At 43.5% G+C, this 22,851-nt stretch overlaps 1 protein-coding gene across 1 annotated transcript in view; it reads left to right on the top strand.

Moving 5' to 3' along the window:
- Positions 1 to 21,319, top strand: part of OVCH1 (ovochymase 1) — a 104,344-nt gene extending 83,025 nt beyond the window's left edge. The window contains exons 27-32 of the mRNA XM_044277490.1: positions 3,824 to 3,997; positions 10,350 to 10,578; positions 11,469 to 11,632; positions 15,780 to 15,875; positions 17,943 to 18,076; positions 21,161 to 21,319. Of these exons, the coding sequence (XP_044133425.1) occupies positions 3,824 to 3,997; positions 10,350 to 10,578; positions 11,469 to 11,632; positions 15,780 to 15,875; positions 17,943 to 18,076; positions 21,161 to 21,319 (956 nt within the window). The remainder of the gene's footprint in view (positions 1 to 3,823; positions 3,998 to 10,349; positions 10,579 to 11,468; positions 11,633 to 15,779; positions 15,876 to 17,942; positions 18,077 to 21,160) is intronic.
- The last annotated feature ends 1,532 nt before the right edge of the window (positions 21,320 to 22,851 follow it).

Below are 22,851 nucleotides of genomic sequence, written 5' to 3'. Positions count from 1 at the left end.
CTGGTGGGGAGGCACGAAGTAGCGAGAAAAAGGTGGCGGTCAAGGATGTACGACTGGCAGATGCAGCGGGAGGGGAAGTGTATGTGTGTTTTGAGGTACTGCTAGGGGCCCATTTGAAACAGGAGGTCAGGGAGAAGATTTGGAAGGATGTATATGTTGAGATATTTTTGCTTTTTCCCCTGGAGAAGTTCAATCTAGATGGAGGAAGACCAGATGAGAGAAAGAAGGAGGGGGAGGAAAAGCGTTGTTACCGTTTTAATACCTCGTACGTTCGTGAATTGGCTTAAGGCTTTTGCGATCTTGGCTAGTGTAGTGGGAGAGAGATTTCTGGAGCACTGTGCGGTGTTGTTTTGTTTTATGGATGCTATTGGAGAAGCTTACAGAGTGTATGGGGAAGTAGCTTGGCTAAGGTATGGCTAACAGTTTTGTCAGAGGAAAGCGGTGCGGCCTAGTATTAGATGGGATCACAAAGACATTAGTCTTTGGATGATCTTGATGGCGGCACCCAAGGCAGGGACGTAGCCCTTTTGTGGCCTCAGATTTTCCAGCGGAGGGTAGAAAAGGGTGTTGCTGGCAATTTAACAAAGGGTACTGCAAGTTCCTTTCGGATTGCCGATTCATGAATGCTCCGGATGTGGAGGCGCTCAGTTTGTCCTGTTGTTTCAAGGAAGGTAAGAGGAAAGGATTTGAGGGTTCTCAGAAGAGGAATGACACCATGAGGGTGGACATGATGTTGCCATTCTTAGAGAGGTATGCAAATAAAGAAGGGGCCACACTGTTGCGCTCGGGTTTCACAGAAGGTTTTTTGATTCCTTGTGAATCAGTTGGTTTTAAGGCATTTGGTTTCAGCCTTGACCAGGCCAGAGGTTGTGAGGCAGAAAATAGAGAAGGAGTTGAGAGCGGTTCGCATAGCGGGGCTGTTTTCAGTGCCTCCTTTACCAGATTTGCGGGTGTCTCCCTTTTGGTTTGGTTCCAAAAAAGGAGCCAAACTAGTTTTGCCTCATCCATCATCTCTCGTATCCGTTCTGTTAACGATGGGATAGAACGGGAGTTATGTTCGGTTTCGTACACATATTTTTATGTGGCGGTAAGTTGGGTTTGGCGTTTTGGGCAAGGGGCTCTTTTAGCCAAAACAGATATTGAAGTGGCGTTCTGTTTGTTGCCGATCCACCCTAAAAGTTTTCATCTGTTGGGAAGGTAAATTTTATGTGGACTGCTGTCTCCCTCTGGAATGTGCAATTTCGTGTTTGCTGTTTGAGACGTTTAACTCCTTTTTGGAGTCGGCAGTAAAGCAGGAGTCGGGATGGAATTCCGCATTGCATTATTTGGATGATTTCCTGTTCCTAGGCCCGGGTGGTTCTCGGGTGTGCTCTACGTTGTTGCATACTATGGAACGAGTGGCAACATCATTCAGGGTTCTGTTGGCTATGGAAAAGACAGAGGGGCCGTCCACATCGGTCAAATTCTTAGGGATAGTAATCGATACAGTGAAGGTGGAATGCCAGTTACCTGATAAGGTGTTAGATTTGCATGAGTTTTTTGCAGACGGTTGGCTTTGGGCGCGACTGTACCATTTCATTATGTGAGGGTGACAGCTGAAGTGCGGGAGGACCTTGTGGTGTGGGATCATTTTTTGGGTGAGTTTAATGGGCGTTCAGTTTAGATGGTGGCGCCAGTGTCAAGTTTTGATTTGGAGATTTATACAGATGCTTCTAGGGCAGTGTGGTTATGGTTCTTTTTTCCAGGGGCAGTGCTGTGCGGGCCCTTGGCGGGAGGAGTGGCGGAAGGCTGGCTTCCTATCCAATTTGGCGCTGTTGGAGTTATTTCCAATTGCATTGGCTACTGAGTTGTGGGGGAACTGTTTATATAACAAACAGGTGCGGTTCTGCTGTGACAATTTAGGGGTGGTACAAGCTATAAATTCGCAAACTGCTAGTTCCCTGCCAGTGTTGCGCCACCTGGTTCTTCGGGGGTTAGAATTGAATTAATGTTTTGTAGCAGTGCATGTGCTTGGAGTCGATAATTCAGTGGCCGGTTCTCTTTCTCGCTTCCAGTGGGATTGTTTTCGTCGACTGGTGCAGTGAGCGGACGAGAAAGGGCTGATTTGTCCCCAGTGGCTCTGGAGCGTGGCCTTGGGGTGTCGGTGTCCTTGATACTGCGATCTGTCAGTAGCGGTACGTAGGCGGCTTACTTAGTGGTTTGGTCTCAGTGGGAAAAGCTGATAGATCGGGTGGGGGATGCTCTTCTGCGGAAGAATTTCAAACGTTTAGTGTATTTGCTGGGGTTGTCTTTTGAGACTAGTGCATAGTTTTCGGCGCTGTGCATAGCGGTTTTCCAGTTTTGCTTCTCATTCTTTTAGGATTGGGACAACTACAGAGGCAGCCTGGTGGGGTTTAGGTGATGCAGCAATTAAACATATTGGTCGCTGGGAGTCGGCTTGTTTCCGTTCTTATGTTCGCCCTCATCTGTTTTAAAGGGTGCCAAGGGGGATGGGTTGTGTTTTCAGGGGATTAGGGTGGCAGTAGGAGTTTTATGTATTATGTGTTCCCTCTTTGTTTTGTTGCAGGGTCCTCATCGTGTTTGGCCTGGATATTTGGGCATTCTTATGTATAGTGGGGAGCCTTGCGAGCAAATGTTCGGCGGAACAGAAGACAGTTAGGTTTTTCGAACGATGAGTTACAAGTGCGTTGGATAGGTTTGCGGGGCCTCTTGTGGGGTAAGGTTCTGCATGAGTTTTGTTTTTATGTTGCCTTAGACGCCCAGACATTTTGGTGCTTCGTGTCAGGGGAAATGACCTGGGGTTGCGTCGCTCGAGGGATGTAATAAGGGACATCAAGTTGGATCTGTTGCATCTATGGGCGGAGTTTCCGGGCTTGTTGGTAGTTTGGTCAGAGGTGGTAACACGGCGGGCATGGGAGTTTGCCAGATCAGTAGATCGTATCAACAAAGCTAGGGCGAAGCTGAACAAGGAGGTTTGGAGATTTGTGCGGCGGAAAGGGGGGTTTGTTGTGCACCATAAGGAATTGGAAGAGGCGTCTGCTCAATTTTTTACAGGCAGACTGTGTTCATCTGAATGAGGTTGGGATGGATCTGTGGGCACTGGGGTTGCAAGAAGGGTTGGCGACAGCGGTTTGGGTGTGGCAGGATGAGCATAGGTGAGGTGTCACCGATTCTCGTTTGTGGCAGGTAAAAAGGGGATTTTTTTAGGCAAAACTATGTGGAATAGGTGCATGACTCTTTTTGGGACGTGCATTTTAGGTGGTTTGGTAAGTTAAAGGCTGGGGGCTCCCGTTAGTGCCAGAAGGCCTGCAGGGGCATAATGTTGATTGGTGCCCTTGGGCCGGTGAGTGCAGCCAATGGTAAGGTGGAATTACAACTGGAAAATTAAAATGATTAGGTTGCCTTCCAGGATCCCTCTTCATCAGGGGGTTATGAGTTGGAATGTTTGGCATTATTCGGTTACATGCAAGTGTAAAAAGAAAATGTTACTTTGGATTAATATGTTAATAAATTGGTTGCTACAGCCCTTTATACCAAAACTGAAGTCTTTGTGTGTTGTTAATGGGGGGGAAATGGGATGGTGTTGTTAAAGGTGGCCGAACTATTCTTCCATCCTAGTAAATCAAGGATTATTTAATCTGGGCCAATGCATTCCAGAGTTACCATATAAAGTAATGTCGGATTTGAAAAATGGTGCTGTGCCCTTTAGGCCAAAATAGGCTCTGTCCTTAAAATTAATCAGCACAGAATTGTGGACCTTTTATATAAATAACGACAATGACTTTACCTTTGAGATGCCATTTGTCTCACTTTTATCTCCTAGGGACATTTTGCGGAAGCAAGTCCAATCATATCTTCAGCACCAGCAGCAGTTTCCTAACACTCCACTTCCACACGGATGTTTCTGTGAACGGCCGCGGTTTCCATATTCGCTACAGTGAAAAAAACTGTTCCTTAATAAAGACATGGAGGTCTGAGGGGGTTGCCATGGATTATGGTAATTCAATATACTGTACATTGTCCCATCTTTCGCTAATTGTTTAAGTCCTGGGAGCTGTGGCAGCACATGGGACATATTGTCCATAATGTCTAATAGGTTCTCTGTTATCGCCCCTTACATACATTTGATTGTATAGATTAGGGATGAGCAAATCGACTTCGGATGAAACATCTGAAGTCGATTCGCATAAAACGTAGTTTCACTACTGTACGGAGCAAACGCTCCGTACAGTATTAGAATGTATTGGCTCCGATGAGCCGAAGCTATTACTTTGTGAAGTCTCGCGAGACTTCACATAACTTCAGAAATTGATTTATACTGTAAAAATTGTATAAATCAATTTATGAAGTTGTAATGCGAAGTCTGGCGAGACTTTGTGAAGTAATAACTTCGGCTCATCAAAGCCAATCCATTCTAATACTGTACGGAGCGCTTGCTCCGTACAGTATTGAAATGAAGCTTTATGCGAATCTACTTCGGATGTTTCATCTGAAGTCAATTCGCTCATTCATAGTATAGATCATAAAAGTGATGCATACTTGCCATTTACATGTTTAAAAAAAACAATGATGTAACCAAGTACTATTATTTACTTAGTATGGCGCCACTTGGTGTTCAAAATTGCAATAGCAATTGTGCACATCTATCTACTGAGCTGAGTGCTGCTGGTCATGCATGCTCAGTCACTCTCTCCACAGCCAAATCTCTGCATAATGATCCTCTACTTACTCATACAAGTGCTGGGATCTCAATGCAAAGCGCAATAAGGAACCATTGCGATTTCCCGTACAGGAGGTTAGGCAAATGTGGATCTGGTAGCAGCAGGGTGGGACAAGGACAAAAATGGTGATGGAGAGAGTGGTTGGAGGAGAGAGATTTGGGGTGGTCCTAGCACTATGCTGACTACCCCGGATACCGTTGAGGTGTCGCTGCATGTTGCAAATTGCAATGCACTCCGGAGCAGAAGATAAGGCATGGTGCATCCCAAAGGGAAATAAGACAAGAGAATCAGGGTTTGGAGTAAACCAGTGTGCTTTTTTTATTGGAAGAACCCAAGTGCAAAACAGTAGAACCAACACAAGCTGGCTTTTCCAGTCTCCTCTCTGGCATAAGAAGGTTCCGTGTTGAGGAAAGGCCTTTGCTAGCTGTCCCTCTGTCGTGCAGAAGGCTGATACCTTGGCTAAAAACTGGTATCCCAGTCTCTGCTTCCTGTTTGGTCCATCTATTCCATTAACCCCTTGTCACATTTGGATGTAACTGTACATCCAGATTGCAGGTAATTTACCACAATCGGGCGTACAATTAGGTACGAACTGTTAACTGGGACCAATGGCGGACAATAGGGGCATTTGGGTTGGCAGCCCTGGGCCCGTTGGGGGCCCAACTTCGATTCAGATACCCACATACTGCGGTGGGGCACAGTAGCGCATAGTTCCCTGAACCCGCCGCCAATCACTGTCATAGGCTTCAGCCCTAGTGGGCCTGAGGCCTATGCGGTACTGAAATCCCAGCGCAGGCAGGCGTGATGAAGTCATCGCTCGCCTGTGCTGGTACGCAGCACAGTGATGTGTGCACGGCTGCCATCACATGCCGGGAAATAAGTGAGTATATAGCTTTTAAGTTTTTTATTTTTTTCTTATTTCCCGGCATGTGATGGCAGCCGTGCACACATCACTGTGCTGCGTACCGGCACAGGCGAGCGATTACTTCATCACGCCTGCCTGCGCTGGGATTTCAGTACCGCGCTGGGATTTCACACCAGAGGTAATATTAGTGAAGGGACATTACATCGGGGGCAAATTACTATATTGGGGCTGGCTGTGTGGAGGCAAATTACTGTATTGAGGCTGTGTGGGGGCAAATTACTATATTGGGGTTGGTGGTGTGGGGGCAAATTACTATATTGGGGCTGGCTGTGTGGGGCAAATTACTGTGTGTGGGGAAATTACTATGTGAGGGCAGTGTCAGGGGGAAATGATGGGGGGATTACTATGTGGGGCAAATTTATTATGGGGGGAATTACTGTGTGGGGGCAAATTACTGTGGGGGATATTACTATATGGGGGCAGTGTGGGGGATATTACTATATGGGGGCAGTGTGGGGGATATTACTATATGGGGGCAGTGTGGGGGATATTACTATATGGGGGCAGTGTGGGGTAAATTACTGTGTGGGGGCAAATTACTATATGGGTGCAGTGTGGGGTAAATTACAGTGTGTGGGGAAATTACTATATAGGGAAGTGTGGGGGGGCGTTGCTATTGGGGAGGCATTGTAGGGGCAATTCTATTACATGCACATATTAGGGGACATTAATTTTGGGAACATTATACAGGGATTATCACCTGAAGCACAATATAGGGTGTTATATTACTGGGGGAACTATAGGGGACATTATAATTGCTGTAGACACTATAGGGCTTTGATGGATAACCTCCGGCACTCCAGCTGTGGTAAAACTACAACTCCAAAGGTGCACACTTGCTTGGCTGTTCTCAGAGCTCCATAGAAATGAGTGGAGCCTGCTGGGAGTCGTAGTTTCAACACAGCCGGAGTTCTGGAGGTAAGCCATCACTACTATAGGGACAGTTGGGCTAATTTATCAAACTGGTGTAAAGTAGAACTGGCTTAGTTGCCCATAGCAACCAGTTAGATTCCACCTTTCGTTTCGGACAGCTCCTTTGGAAATTTGGTTCTACTTTACACCAGTTTGATAAATTACCCCAATTATGTCTACTGGGGTCACTATTTTTTCAGCAGTATAGTATGGGGCATTGGGGAGCACCACGGGAAAAGTATTGGGAGTGGCAGTAGGATGACATTGCTGGGACACCAGGATGAGGAAGTTGATGGAAAAATTTAGAAATCGAACGTGTCTGTGTAACAAACTCTGTAGAGGTGAGATGCGGCTGAAAGAATTGGTCATGGCGGTCTGGGTCTAATGGAGGAGAAGAGGAAAGAGAAGTTCTACATGACCGGGGATGTCACTGGATGTAAGAGGTATGTGGTGCTGTATTCTCTTTAATGTAGTGCTGGCTCACTACTGTGACCTGCGTCTCAAATTTTTCAGTTTAGGAGCCAATTTGTTTTTGTTTTTTTGTTATTTGTCTGGAGCATTGTGTGCTGCTCTGTCCTAAATGAATGTGATGTCATGTGGCCTAGGAAGAGACTATGGCACTCACGAAGCACCGCAGCCTCTTTATAAAAAATAAAGAAAGAAATAACTAAAATGGAGGGAGGGGCCTTAGTTGGGTAGGCAGCCCCGGGCCTATCATGCACTTAATCTGCCACTGACTGGGACTTTGACACTATAAAGTGTCACAGTCCAGGAGTCTGTGCTGTCACCGAGCAAGCCGGCAAAAGACCAATCAGAGTGCCCCTGATGCCGCTTGTGCCCCCGTGTTCCCTGCAGGTACACCCCTCTGTACCCTTACTGCAGACTGCTAGCAATTCATTGATAGCTTCTAGTAGAAATAATAAAGGAACGGAACAACATAGAGCCATAAGAATAGATGTTTCGGAATTGTTATTGCATGGGGAATACATGTAGCTATTAAAACAGGTGTGTCAGAAGTGGCGACAGGTACTCTTTAACTGTTGCTGTGTTATATGAAAAATGGATTGAAATAAAAAATCTGCACACAAAAAAATGACATTATTAAATTTTACCTCTATTTTGCTTTCTTTCCTGTGGAACACCTAAACTTTGTAAGGGGTGTAGTTTCTAAAATGCTGTCATTTTTTAGTGGCTTCTATTATGTAAGCCCCTTAAAGTCTCTTCAGAACTGAACTGGTACTTAAATTTTTTTCTTAAATTTCAAAAATTGCTTCCAAAATTCTAACATCCTAAAAAACTTAAAATGAAACTTAGAAAGTGACTCAAACAAAAAGTAGACATATGGGAAATGGTAATAATTATTTTGCAAGGATTCACCATTTGTCAGAATCTGAGAAAATTCAGAGAAATTCAGATTCAGAAAATTGCAATATCAACTCGGTCACCACTAACATGAAATATGATGTGTTACCAGAAGACAGTCTTAGAATCGCTTGGATCTGTAAAAGCATTCCAGAATTATAACCAGATAAAGTGACACTTGTCAGACTTGAAAAATGGGCTTTGGCATTTGGTCCAAAATGGCTTTTGCTGGAAGGGGTTAAACACTGGTCCCTGTTGCAGACATCTAGGGTTCTGACTGCTCAACTTCTAGATCAGTAGAAAACTGTATAGAACTTTCAAGAGGGAGGGATTAAGCTGGAGAAGCACACTCTAACGGAAACATTGTTGGAATTCACGGGTGCCATAGACTCGTATTGTACCTCAATTCAAGTCAATGGGAATGACCAAGAAGTTTCCAGAAATAACCATCTGATGGAGCTAAACCAAACAATTAAAAGTCTGTGTTTTCCCTCCAAAACTCAGCTCTGCATAGTCTCTTAGTATTGGATGGCTGTGCAGTGCAATAACAGTGCAAATAAACAAGATTATACAGAGTTACGTCGCATCATTAGTATACACCAGCTAATATCCGGAGTATTCTGCAATGTGCATAATGCTCAGCAGCTAGACAGGCTGGGAGTGACTCAATAAGGTCCTTAAAGGTTGTCCATGTATCTGGAGCCATGCTGGCTGCAGTGCATCCCACAGCTGCTGGAAAGTGTGTGTGTCCCACAGATGCTCAGTGGAGTTCAAGACTGGGGAATTAGGGGACTAGGGTAGTACTTGGAAGTCTTAGTCATGCTCTTCCAACCAATGTCGGATGTTTCTAGCCAGGTGACATGTCACATTTTCTTGGTGAAAAATGCCATCCAAGACAGTGAGCACTCTCGGTGTACGTGATCTTCAAGGATAGATTTATACCCAAATCTGTTAGCAGTGCCTACCACATGGATGAGTGAGCCTAAATGCCACAAAAACATTTCCCAGACTATAATGCTGCCACTACCAGTTTGTATTCTTCCAGCAACTGCGTTAGCATAGGTGCAGTGACCATCCGCCCGCTTTGGAACTCTATATGCAGTAGGGTTCACTGACACATGTCTGGTAGCCCCCCTGCCTATTTTGGCAGTGAGCTGCTACACTGTAGCATGTTGGTCCACTTTTGTAGCAGACATTAACCTTTGACATTAAGGCCCCTTTCACACGAGCGAGTATTCCGCGCGGGTGCAATGCGTGAAGTGAATGCATTGCACCCGCACTGAATCCTGACCCATTAATTTCTATGGGGCTGTTCACATAAGCGGTGATTTTCACGCATCACTTGTGCATTGCGTGAAAATCGCAGCATGCTCCTCTTTGTGCGTTTTTCACGCAACGCAGACTCCATAGAAGTGAATGGGGTTGCGTGAAAATCGCAAGCATCCGCAAGCAAGTGCGGATGCGGTGCGATTTTCACGCACAGTTGCTAGGAGACTATCGGGATGGAGACCCGATCATTATTATTTTCCCTTATAATATGGTTATAAGGGAAAATAATAGCATTCTGAATACAGACTGCATAGAACAATAGGGCTGGAGGGGTTAAAAAAAAAAATATATATATATTTAACTCACCTTAATCCACTTGCTCGCGCAGCCCGGCATCTCCTTCTGTCTTGATCTTAGCTTTGTGTAGCAACAAGGACCTTTGGTGACGTCACAGTCATCACATGATCCATCACATGATCTTTTACCATGGTGATGGATCATGTGATGACCGGAGTGACGTCACCACAGGTCCTGTTGCTACAAAAAGCTAAGATGAAGACAGAAGGAGATGCCGGCTACACGAGCAAGTGGACTAGGGGGAGTTAAATATTTTTTATTATTTTTTTAACCCCTCCAGCGCTATTTTACTATGCATTCTGTATTCAGAATGCTATTATTTTCCCTAGTAACCATGTTGCACTTTCTTTGCCACACCTCCAGCCTTGCCTCTGACAACATCCAGTTAGTTTATAGCTCCTCTCACCCAGCTAGTCACATAGACATTCCCCTATCGCTTCCCCTGTTGCTGCTTTGACACGCTAATGGACATAACATGACAGGAAATCAGCTGCATGGACATGGTCATGTGACCACAGCAAAGAAGATAGAAGCAATAAAAGTAAAATACATCTATTGCAAGATTACAGCTACCTTCATAAATGATTTTATAGGATGTTGATGCAAACCGGAAAACCTCTTTAAGCTAAAATGCTAACAACTCAGCTGGTCTATGGTCAAATTCCTATGTAGCCATTCCCACTTTCCAATAAACCCAGTGCTTGTGAACAAAATTTCAGTATGCCACCAGAACAAGGTTATGATGTTCTTTTAATGACTGTATGACTTACCTTGTATTTTAGATTTTTATTTTATCTTTATAGAAAACTGTGGGACCTCTTATGTAGATCCCATGCCAAAAACCAAGTCCACTTCAATGGCAGAGGTGGTTATAGATGAAAAAGGGACACCCAGAGTTGTGGGAGGTCAAGCTGCAGCCTCGAAGTCCTGGCCATGGATTGCCAATCTTCAGGACCAATGGGGAAAATCTTTCTGTGGAGCGGCAATCATCCATAAGAAGTGGATACTGACTGCGGCGCACTGCAGCTTTGTGTAAACATTCTTTTTCTTAATTTCATTTGCAGATTATTTGAAAGAAATTGAATATGCTGAGTGATTTAGTCTTGGTGGGACAGTCATAGGGGACTTGCATGCTGGGTAACAACGGGGACCTGTCTTAATAATCACACGGTCTTCTGATATTACACACTGGGACAGTTTTACTATTGAAAACGTGCCCGTTTTTTGGCACAATTGATGCAACCCCTTCTGACTTAAATGTTTTGCAATGCATTTATCATGTGTTTTTGACATTTCTCAAACCTTTTTATGCCTCATCTGACAAGGGAGCATAGCTTCATGGAAAAAGAGTGTGGCTTTGTCAGAAATGAGGCGTTTGTCAGGGAATTTAGACTAGACCATCTATAGCAGTGTTTCCCAACCAGTGTGCCTCCAGCTGTTACAAAACTACAACTCCCAGCATGCCCGCACAGCCAAAGGCTGTCTGGGCATGCTGGGAGTTGTAGTTTTGCAACAGCTGGAGGCACGCTGGTTGGGAAACACTGATCTATAGGTGTAACAGATTTATTATCCAGTATCGGCTGCTGTAAATTTACACTGTAGTACTTGTAGATAGTGTTAGTAAATTTTGCCCACTGTCTTTAGCCTAGCACAGACCTTCAGGGAATGAGACCTGACACAAAGAGGATCCCTGTGTCATGCCCCACCACTCACGTCTTGCATTCGGCATTAAAAAGTATTAGGTTGGGTTGGGGTGTCCTTTTATTACACTGCAGCTATAAGGAAATTGCCCATGCTGCGGTTGCCACAGATTTCACTCCTCTAAACATCTGAAAACTCTAATGAGCCTGAAGAGTTAATTTTGAAAAGGTCCACGTCACAGCCTATACATTTTATGATGAATGCTATCCTTGTATTCGCAGTGTTGGGTCAGACAGAGTCATCATAGGACACACAGATCGGTCTGTCACCAACAAGACTGAGGCCATAGTCAGGAAATCATATGTTCACGAACTGTACAGCGAAGACCTGGATCCTCCAGATTATGATATCTGTCTACTAGAGCTTGAGCATCCCGTTCCCTTAGGTAAGGGGTTTTCCCTTAAAGGACAATGCTTTTTTGGGCTTTTATGATATTCCGATTATTTTTTTCCATCTTCAGCGAGCCCCTTGGGAGCCCGTGCGAAGGATGGGAGTGGCCCTGATGAGATGTTGTGTCACGGTGTACTCCCTCAGGCTGTTACTCCCTGGGGATCGGTGCAGTGCAAATGTAGTTTAAAGAATTAGGTGAATGAATAACAGTCTCTTTTTACTAAGTGTAACATATAACTTCTGGCACATCCAATAACAGCAAATTCAGAGTGTAGTTTCTGGTACCAGCTAAGGAAGTATGGAGGCAGGTTGGATAGCTGCAACTAGGCACTTGTGGATATAGGTGTCCACTGTCGGGTTCAGACAAGCTTTATTTGGCCTAGTGGTATTTTTTGAGTGATGGGTGTCTGAGCAATAGTTCCTCACCTTTCAGCAGTGTCTGAAATCTAGAATTTTGCTGATCACTCTCCTGTCTCATCTCTCATGTGATTTTATTGAGGTTGGTTTAAGTTGATCTCTCTGTAGAATCTCTGTAAGGAGACAAAGCTCTGCAGTGTACTTCCTCTCCCTTCTCTAGCGGCTCTCCAACTATCCCTGGTAGGAAGCAGGACCAGCCCACTCCTATCAAGAGGGGAGGAACAGGGTGGTTAGCCTTATACCCATCAACCTTTGCCATCCATACTTCCCTTCCTGGAATGTATGGCCAACTAACATAAAATACATAACATTATAATACACACCTATATACATCCATGTCTGGGGTACTACACATCTGCACATTCAACAATCCATAACTTTTTTTTTATTTCTTAGTTGTGTATATTTATTTTTTCTTAGTTGTGTATGTACATTTTGGTGTACATACACCTTGTTGGTCAACTTTTATTAACCGTTTCCAGGAGAAATGTAAAAGATAGCAATTTTTTTTCTTCTTGCATTTTATGCTGTTCACCATGTAGCATAGTATAATATTTAAATAGTATATTACCTTTATTCTATGGGTATGTACAATTATGGCTATAAGGAATAAGTCATACTTATTAATGGAATCATTTCGAGGTACACATTACTGAATAATTTTTATTTTATTTAGGTGTTGTGGAAAAAATTCTTCTGCCATAGTTTTTTGTGTTTTCCCCCTTTTTATGATGATTTTTGTATGGCTTAAAGGGGTTTTCCCATGTTAACATTTGTGGCATATCGTTAGGATATGTGGCAAATGTCAGGTGTGGATCCCAGAAGTGGGATCTGCACCTACCTGACATTGATGGCATATCCTAGTAATGTCACAAATGTTGCCATAGGAAAACCCTTTAAAATAATGGCCCAGTTGTGGGGACACATTTGTTAACTGTTTTCACCACAATTAAGGCCTCATGCACACGACCGTGCCGTTTTTTGCGGTCTGCAAGCCGCGGATCCGCAAAAAACGGAAGCCACCCGTGTGCCTTCTGCAATTTGCAGAACAGAATGGGCGGCCCATTGTAGACATGCCTAATCTTGTCCGCAAAACAGACAAGAATAGGACATGCTATATTTTTTTTTTGCGGGGCCTCGGAACGGAGCAACGGATGCGGACAGCACACTGAGTGCTGTGCGCATCTTTTGCGGTTCTATTGAAGTGAATAGGTCCACATCCGAGCCGCAAAAACTGCGGTTTAGATGCGGACCATAACTACGGTCGTGTGCATGAGGCCTAAGAGAAAAACTTGCATCTCTATTGCACGCATAGGGTCATTTACTAATGACAGTAAAAACCCAGCTGGTGGGAGATATGACCAATTTATTAAGAGGCGCGTGGCTCTAAATAAATTTGTCCCATTTTCTGCTGGCTGTGCGCCAGAAACTGAAACCTACTCCAGCCAGGAGCTGGAAAATTAGCAACTGGCAATAAACTGGTGTAGAACATTAGTACATGACCCCCACAGACCATGGTCCATAAAAAGTAGTGTCATTTTGGTCATTGTAAAAGTTAAAGGGGTTTCCCACAAAAAATATTCTTTACTTTTCAAACCAGCACCAGGATCTGAATACTTTTGTAACTTGTATACTTAAAATGTAGTACAGCCACTGAGTTATTCACTGAAATCTTTCTGTATAGCGCCACCCCCCCCCCTTTCCCCCCTTCCCCCCCCCGGCTTATTTATTTGTCTGGCTCACTGAAATGGCTGCACATGCTCAGTTTAATCCTTCAACTGCCCCCTGAGCTGTAATAGGCAGAGAGCTGCAGTAGAAAGGACACACCCCTCGAGCTGCCAGCATGATATAAATCTAGCAGAGCAACTGCAACAATCAATGTGGAGATGTCTGGATCCATTTGAAATTAAGGACATACCCCTTAGACCTTGTTCACACTTCAGTGTTTGGTCAGTGATTTCCATCAGCGATTTGTGAGCCAAAGCCAGTTGCGGGTGAAAACACAGATCTTTCCCTTATACCTCATCTCTGTGTAGGCTTCACTTCTAGTTTTGGCTCACAAATCGCTGATGGAAATCACTGACCAAACACTGAAGTGTGAACGAGGCCTTGCTCACCTTTATAGGGCAGGCAGGGATATCAACCTTGCGGCCCTCAAGCTGTTGCATAACTACAATTCTCAGCATGCCCGGATAGCTGTAGGCTGTCCAGTCATGATGGCAGTTGTAGTCTTGCAACATCTGGAGCGCTGTTTTAATGTATATTCACACAAGAGATTTTTGGGGCAGATTCTGCACTTTATTGATTTTGATGGAGAATCTGCATGTAAATTCACACAGAGCTTCTTTTTCTGCTTGCCAGGTTTAAAAAAAAAAAATCTCTCCTCGCAAAAAAGTGAAAATATCCATTCTTGATGATTCCCTGTCCAGAATTTCCAATGAATTGGCAGGGTGAAAAAGTGCATTAAAAAGTGTCAAAAACCTCATCTGGAAAAAGATGAACATACCCTTATTTGTCTCACTGCTTCAGCACTGCACTCTGGGCTCAGTAGCTCTGCTACCTCTGGTCCTACAGCGATGGCATCTTTTCCATCATTCACATGAACGTTGCTGCCAATCACTGTCCTCAGCGGTCATGTACCATTCACACAGACTATGGATGTGACATCATTGCTGCAGGACCAGCAGGAGACTATGTGCAACTCGCAGCAGTTAATTTCCATACAGGCATCGGGAAATGTGACAGAGCTGCAGAACCGGGCACAGCCACCTTCATACCACCTGATTTGGCAAGTGTTGAGACCCCTACCGATACAATACTGATGCCTAGGGTGACAACCAATTTGGCTAACATGAAAGCTTCCATAGGTCTTATCATCCAGCATTCGCAGATGGAAGCCTAAGAGAGGCCACTGAATTAGTAGGTAGTCCCACCATTTAAGCTGCTGGACACTATTGATCTGTGGTCATACTAGATGTCACCCAACTTAAAAAACAAAGGCCTCTCACATGAACGAGTATTACACGCATCGCATCCAGATGGAAAAAACGCATAGCATCCGGACTGAATACTGATCCATTTATCTCAATGGATCTGTGAACATGAGTTTTCACATATCTTTCAGAAAAAAATCTCAGCATATTCTATATTCTGCGTTTTTCATGCAGCTCTGGCTCCATAGACGTGAATGGGGCTTGCGTGAAAAACTGAAGGGATCAGGATGCAATGCGTTTTTTTCCTGATGGATGCCAGAAGATGTACAATTATTCCTCATGTGAAAAACGCATCAAAACTGATTGTAACAGCGTGAAAAAAAACTGAAACCCTGAACGAAATTGCAGACAAAACGGATTGAACTTGCGTACAAAACCATCAGTTTTTTCCCCAAACAGATCCTGACGATAATCCGTATCGCTCATGTGAAATGTGAAAGAGGCCTAAGAGAACACATTGTCATCTGGGAGTAAGGACATGGAAGCTGTATGTAAGGATAGATAAAGCAGATGTCTTAAGAACCCTTCACACTGGCTGAGCATTGAGCAGTTAATGGTTAACAAGCTCATTCGCGATTATCTGTCGGTGTAAAGGTGCCGCCGAAGGAACACTTCCTTCACAACAATTGTTGGCTAAATCTATCCGTATGAAAGGACCTTTACTTCTTCTCTGCAATGAAAGACGTCTTGTGAGATTGTATTTAAGACAATACAGGGAATTGTCTTTTCTAGGTGATTCCATTGCTGTAATATGTTTGCCACAAGAAGCTGAAGAGTTTGAGCATGACAGCTGTCTGACGGCAGGATGGGGGGCCACCAAAGGAAGAAGTAAGCGCTCAGATGTGAACAGTGACTATAAACTGATCTGTAGTAATGCCAACGGCAGAATTAATGCTTATGCTAGAAACGAAAGATGGATATTGAAGGAGTTGTTTCACTTCAGCAAATGGCATTAAAATCATGTACAGAAAGTTAATACAAGGCACTCACTAATGTATTGTCATTATCTATATTGCTTCCTTTGCTGGTTTGATTCATTTTTCTATCACATTACATACTGCTTGTATCCAGGGTTATGATCACCCTGCAGTCTGTCTGCGGTGGCTCCGCTTGCACCGTACTGAGACCTCATCCTCTCTGGTGGCCACCACTGATGGATTGCAGGGTGGTCATAACCAAAGATACAAGCAGTGTATAATGCGATGGGAAAAATGAATCCAGACAGCAAAGGAGGCAATATAGACAATCGCAATACTTTAGTAAGTGCCTTGTATTAACTTTCTCTACATGATGATAAATAACATTTACTGAAGTGAGAATTTAGAAAAAATCCTACTCTGGTCCCTGCCTTTAGTTATGCCAAAGACTTGGGGAATCTAAAACCTTGCAATGTTACTGTAGGATTGTGCCCCCTAGTTTTTAACCGTTTTTCATCCTAGGACGTATAGGTAAGCTGGTCATATATTTCTATTTGCCAGCCTGTCTTCTCTTACACTTGTCTGTTTCTTACTTTTATCGGATTATGAGAAAAGTGGATGAAAAAAGAAGGCAATACAAAGCTCAGACCAGAACACCTAAACTACTCTTTACTTATAAAATGTTATTGATGCCTGCTGTCATGCTACTATTCAGTGTGTGCACGGGTGGCGCAGCACTCGCCTAGCTTCTGGCGGGGGCTGGTTGCCAGTCTCCTGTGTCCCATGCTGCAAGCCAGTCTTTCTGTGTGTGTATTAGGGCTCATGCACACGACCGTATGTATTTTGTGGTCCGCAAAAAATACGGATGATATCCGTGTGCATTCCGTATTTTACAGACCAGGTGGCCCCTAATAGAACAGTCCTATCCTTGTCCATAATGCAGACAATAATAGGATATGTTTTTATTTTTTGTGTGTAATGGACATACAGAAACGGAATGCACATGGGGTAACTTGCTTTTTTTTTTGTGGACCCATTGAAGTGAATAGTTCCACATACGGTCTGCAAAAAAAAAAGAGCGGACAGGGAAAGAAAATGCATTCATGTGCATGTGCCCTTATTGTCTATTCAATGATCCTCACCCTGTAGCACTGCAAGGTTTAATTCCCCTTTTTGCTGTGTTCAGCTCTTTAATGATCTCCTCACCCCTCCTATATATGCTGGGCTATATGATCCACCCCTTGCCTGAGCAATAGATTCCTTTTAGTTTAACTTGTTTGTTGTGCTTTGTGAAAGACCTATAATCCATTTGTCTGTCTATGTACCAACTTCTGCCTGTTTTTTGGACCCTGACTCTCTGCTGCTTGACCTGACCTGTCCCTGTTCGCTGTATCCTGAGCTGGACTGGACTGTTTCATGGATTTTCACATACTCTACCTGCCCTGACCTTTGCCTTCTTCCTGACTATATGTTGCCTGATCCCTTGGTGCTTTACACCAGTGTCTCTGATCACTATATGACAATTCAGTGAGCTCTTTAGATCAAGCCATTCTTTCACAGATGTTTTGGGGGGTGCTATCTCTCAATGTTAGACCTTTTAAATAGGCCTTGAGACACGACTTGAATATAAGCAAGCCAGCACCTCATCTGCAGACAGCTGTTTCAGGGTGATTGCCCCTCATCAGTGGGAGCAGACAGTACTGGCTTGTAAAGGCAGACTGCATGACCAGGGGCTGGATTTTATACAGTTGTTGTAATGGGACTGAATAAAACATGTGAATTCAATGATTAAGAGGTGCGTCCCAATTTCTTTCTCCATATAGTGTAGGTCCATGTGTCCCATTCTAATGATTGATGTGTAAAGTGCAATCAGTACTCTTCCAAAAACTTTTTACATTCTACTCTTGTACTGTATCATCAATGTACATAGACTCTGAGGACACTATATTGGTTTGAAATACATTTCTCTCCATTTTAGGCATCTATTCTCCTAAATTACTTCAGCAAGCAAAAATTCCTCTACTGTCCAGTGAAGCCTGCAGAAGCTACTGGGGACCAGATATAACTGAAAGAAACCTTTGTGCAGGGGCTTCAGGAGCCTCTTCTTGTCTGGTATGTTAGCTTCTTTCTTATCCTACCCTTAGGCTGGGGCTACACAGTGAATTTGGCCACGACACTTGCCGTAGAACCAAGGATTGCTGTGTAGCACTGCAGCCATAGCAATGAATGCGGCTGTGTGCAGCAAACTACTACTAGAAAGCTACCTCTACCCCAGAGTCTCTTGAGGCCAAGATAGCCCCAGCCTAAGAGTAAAGCCACACATTGAGGTTACTTAAAAGGAGAGTATTATAGACAGATACTATTTCTGTTCTTTTTTTTAATTTACTTTGGGTTTTGGCTTCCAAAACTGCATCAAGAAACCTGAACATGTGGCTGTACCCTAATATTTCATAGAACTTTAATTGCGCTACTTAATGACTTATGGTGGATTTAAACAAGCAGATAATCGTGATGATTCGAACACAAGCGATGCAAGATGGACAAGAATCGTGGCATGTAAATGTTACCAACGATTAAGTGATCTGACCAAAAACGCCTGTTTAACATCTGTGAAATTGTTGATGCGAACAAGTACAATCATTGTTTGTGCAGTACGCTCTCCACCACCTCTCCCCGCTCCGTTCTCTGTGTAGGTGCGAGTCCTACACCGATCAGACAATGGGGGGGGCATATCCTAGTGATATTGTCATATTTTGCATATGAAAGAATCTTCATATAGAAGAGAGGATAAAAAATATATAAAAATGATATTATCCTTCAGGCGGACATAAAAAAAAACACCTCTAAGTTCTTTTTATCAAGTATCTTAATTTGATTTGTGCAAGCAGTGAAGCAAAGGGACAATTGTATATGCAAAAATATATAATCGTTTATTTTAAAAACCAAGAATTTAAAAACAATACAACTGCAAAACAAATGATGAAGTTACAAAGTAACACCCAAAATGTACCACACGGTGGTGTTAACACACCCCTATCTGATCAGCACAGTATGATTTAATGATTTATGACGACCAGTGTCATACTTTTAACAAACGGACTCATATACCAAGAGAAACTTAGGATCTTCTGTTATCAAACAGGCTATAACAATAAAACACCGATTTACAGGAAAATGACTGTTATCCCTTTGACTCTGTTTTCCTATGACCAATCAAAAATATATGATATTAATATGATAAAATATTCAGCTCGGCAATCAGACTAAGGAAAATAGCTTTCCAAGGGTTTAGTCCTCTTTTCAAATAATGTCAGATCTTCCATTAACAATATGCATCTTTGCTAAGAGAATAATCAGCATTATGGAGGCACCTAAGACTATATATTCCCACAGTATAGGAACTCTTGGCTATATACCGAGATAAATATCTTAATACCATGAGTAGTAAACAAAATATACGTTACCGGGTCAAAGGTAGACCGAGTTCAGATGGGACCAGTTCTGAAGAACTTTCCTAGTAATCCAAAAAGAATAATCCAACTCATCTTGGCTTCCTCAGCCACATAATAGAACTTTGGTTCAGGCTGATTTTATTCTTAAAGGCAATGAGATGAGCATACATTTTGATCATAATGTCATTAGATAATATTGTATACGTATGAAAATGCACAACAATATGCCCCTATTAGCTGTTATGGGAATACCCCTTTAAGTGTGGTCTTTTCTGATTAGTTATTTTAAAATACGTACTGGTGCAGGAATTTCCAAAAATGTGTTGGTTCATGGCCATGTAAATACAATCCAGACGTGGGGGTTGGTGATGGGTGTGTACAATGAAACTTTATTTTTATTTTTAAATAAAACATCCCATTGCCACACTTTTTCAACCAATTATCTGTCCGACCTGTATGAACACAGTAAACAATAATCAACGATTATACGATCGAAAAAAAAACAGTTTTACACTATAATGCTAGAACGTTTGGTCGGTAGTCGCTCGTGTCGGTGATAGCTTAAACTATTATCTGCTTGTCTAAATCCACCTTTAATTGCTCCAAAACATGGTTGTAGATGAATATTCAGCCTGCAAGAAACTGATAATCTTAATCCTATGTGGGCATAGAGAGGCCCTATTTGCTTCAAGACCCACCTGTATTAGACCTCATGCACACGGCTGTTGCTCGGCCGTTCAGTGCATTGGGGACTGCAATTTGCGGTCCCCAGTGCACGGGCAACATCCGTGCAGCTGCAACAGACTGATCCAGACCCAGTCAACTTGAATAGGACCGTGATCCGTCTTCACCACAAAAAAATAGAACAAGTTCTATTTTTTTGCTGTGCGGAGGCACGGAGAGAAACCTCACAGAAGCACTCCGTAGAGCTTCCGTGGGGTTCCGTGCCTCCCTTCCGCACCGGACCTTCTGGCTTGCAGACCCATTAAAGAGATGGTGGTCGTGTGCATGAGGCCTAAGCTAGACTGTTGAGCTGCTCTGGATGTCATAAGCATGGCCACCTGTTTATTTCAATAATCATCATGTAATAGCGGATTGTGCAGCTGACTACTGGCAGTTACTACTTTGAATCTGAATTGGTTCATTTCAATGGGGAAGTCAAATAGACCTTACTCAAACTCTCAAAGATGCTTATAAAAACTCAACTGAAACCACCACCAAATTACAAAACTGCAACCAAAACCAACCCTTTTTTGCTGGCTACTAATTTTCTGCTGCAGGTTTTGCTGTGCGAACAAAGTTTTAGAGGAGCTTATACAAAGGTGTTTCCAAGAAGCACCATGCCACTTCTCAAGCGTTTTTCAAATCTGCTTCTGGAAAAAACAAAACTCTACCGTTTTATTCATTATGTGCTTGCAGTCACAATTTAAGCCAATAGGAAGCTGCAATGATGGCATTTTACATGTGGATTACATAGCGGCCGCTGATGAAACGGTGGCGGATTTTGGCCTTGGGAACATAGCCTTACTTTTTTTTAAAGCAGATTTAATGGGGAATCAGAAGTACATTCAAAATGTCTTCTAAATGCTTGTAACTTATTAAATTATAAAACTACAGCCAAAATGACCTGTTTTCAGCTACTGCTCTCCTGCTGATTTTTATTTTATTTTATTTTTTTGTATTTTGTATGCATTAAAAATATTACAAGGGGTGAATACAATCACTTGACACTTGTCTTTTGCAGGGTGACTCGGGGGGTCCATTGATCTGCCGTTTAGAAAACGGGTACAAGTTGGTTGGAGTAGTGAGCTGGGGAAGTGACACTTGTGACCCCAATGCTCCAGCTGTTTATTCTTCAGTATCTAAATACAGAGCTTGGATAGAGCAATACACTGGATTGTAAATTTATGAAATTAAATAAAATTTTAAAAAAATGTGTGACCAAGTGATTTTTATTTTTTTAAATATATATTGAAATGGTGAAAATGTTCTTTAAGACACACAATTTTGTGGTTTTGCTGCCAAATACCAAGTCTGCAAGTTATTTAAATGGTAGCACTGGTCAACTTTCCTGACTGAACATAAAGAGATCCTGCAGCGAGAGGAGTCCCCATAACTGGCTGTAATCACATTGGTGATATGTCTAAAGGTATAATTATGTCCTAATCATGTACATCTAGGTGCCTTTTCATGCATCCCATGCAGTGGTGTAAACACAATCCATGTGGCCCCGGTGCCCCTCAGTAGAGATGCCAACTTTTGTGCCCCCCTCACCCTAGTTGAACTTGTGGCCATCAAACACCCCCCCCCCCCCCCCCGCCCCAAGCCTGCAGCATTAGGAAAAAAAAAACACATACTTACCTTCTTCCCTGATGACAGGAGGCAGATTCCTGGGCTTTCAGCTCTCTTCCCACAACCAGCAGTGTGATGTGGGGCCTGGGGCCAGCAGGGGGAGCTCCTGAGCTCTGAAGATCAGTGAAGCAGGGAACAGCGACATTTCCCTGCTTCACTATGGAAACGGAACTGCCTGGCTTTGAGTGAGTGTGCTCTCTTCCCCCCCACCCCCCACCCCCATATTATACATGTAATGGAGGCATGAACTGCTCTGATGGGGCCTGAAATTGCCACTTTACTTCACGCCGGGCCCCATCAGAGTGCTCCATTACATGTGAGTACAGCGGGGCCCCTGCCAGCAGCCTGTGCGGGTTTTGACCCAGGTTGTGAATTTTAAAATCCGCAGTGTGGCATGCCAGAACCGCAGGGGCGACACGTGAGGTGCACGGTGGGCCGATGAGGGGGAGTAGTAATACAGTTCATCGGTTTATTCACTGTTAGCAGAAAGCCTCCGTGGGCCAGCAGCACAGTGATGAGGAAGACAGCAAGAAACTTTCCGGGGCACACTCTGTGGTAGGGGAGCACCAGCCAAGATGGAGGTTGAGGTGCCCTTGATGACGGCGGTGTTTAGAGTGCTTGTGGCGGCTGGGTCCCTTGGTGGTATTTGTCGTGACGCCAGTACAGTTTATGGTGGTACAACTAGTTGTAGTGGTAGTATTGAAGAATGAGGTAGACAGTGGTAGGATACAACTCATAACTTTTACTGTAGCTGGTTTAAGTTGCAGCATAAACATCCAGACAGAATACAGTCCCTGGGTATATAGGGAAATTCTGTTGATCCACTGTTAATAGGTTATGGCTAGGTCCTGACTCAGACTGTGGTTCAGTATAATTCTTACTGGTAGGTGACTTTGCTTCCGGTCCTTTTTTAAATCCAGTGAAGTTTGGTGAGGTTGCCCGTTGCTAAAGAATCCTTCACCTAGACTCCCCAAAGGTCTTTGATGCCTAGGTAGTGGCTATCCTCCTTTGGTTTAAGTCCTTTTTCTACTTTGTCCCTTCTTGGACTAGACTTCACTCCTGAGCAGACTTGTGCTTGATCTG

This window comes from Bufo gargarizans, chromosome 2 (genome assembly GCF_014858855.1).
Source record: "Bufo gargarizans isolate SCDJY-AF-19 chromosome 2, ASM1485885v1, whole genome shotgun sequence".
In the NCBI taxonomy this organism is placed as follows: domain Eukaryota; kingdom Metazoa; phylum Chordata; class Amphibia; order Anura; family Bufonidae; genus Bufo; species Bufo gargarizans.
The sequence above is the reverse complement of the archived record's forward strand: the minus strand, read 5'-3'. Positions and strand labels throughout refer to the sequence as shown.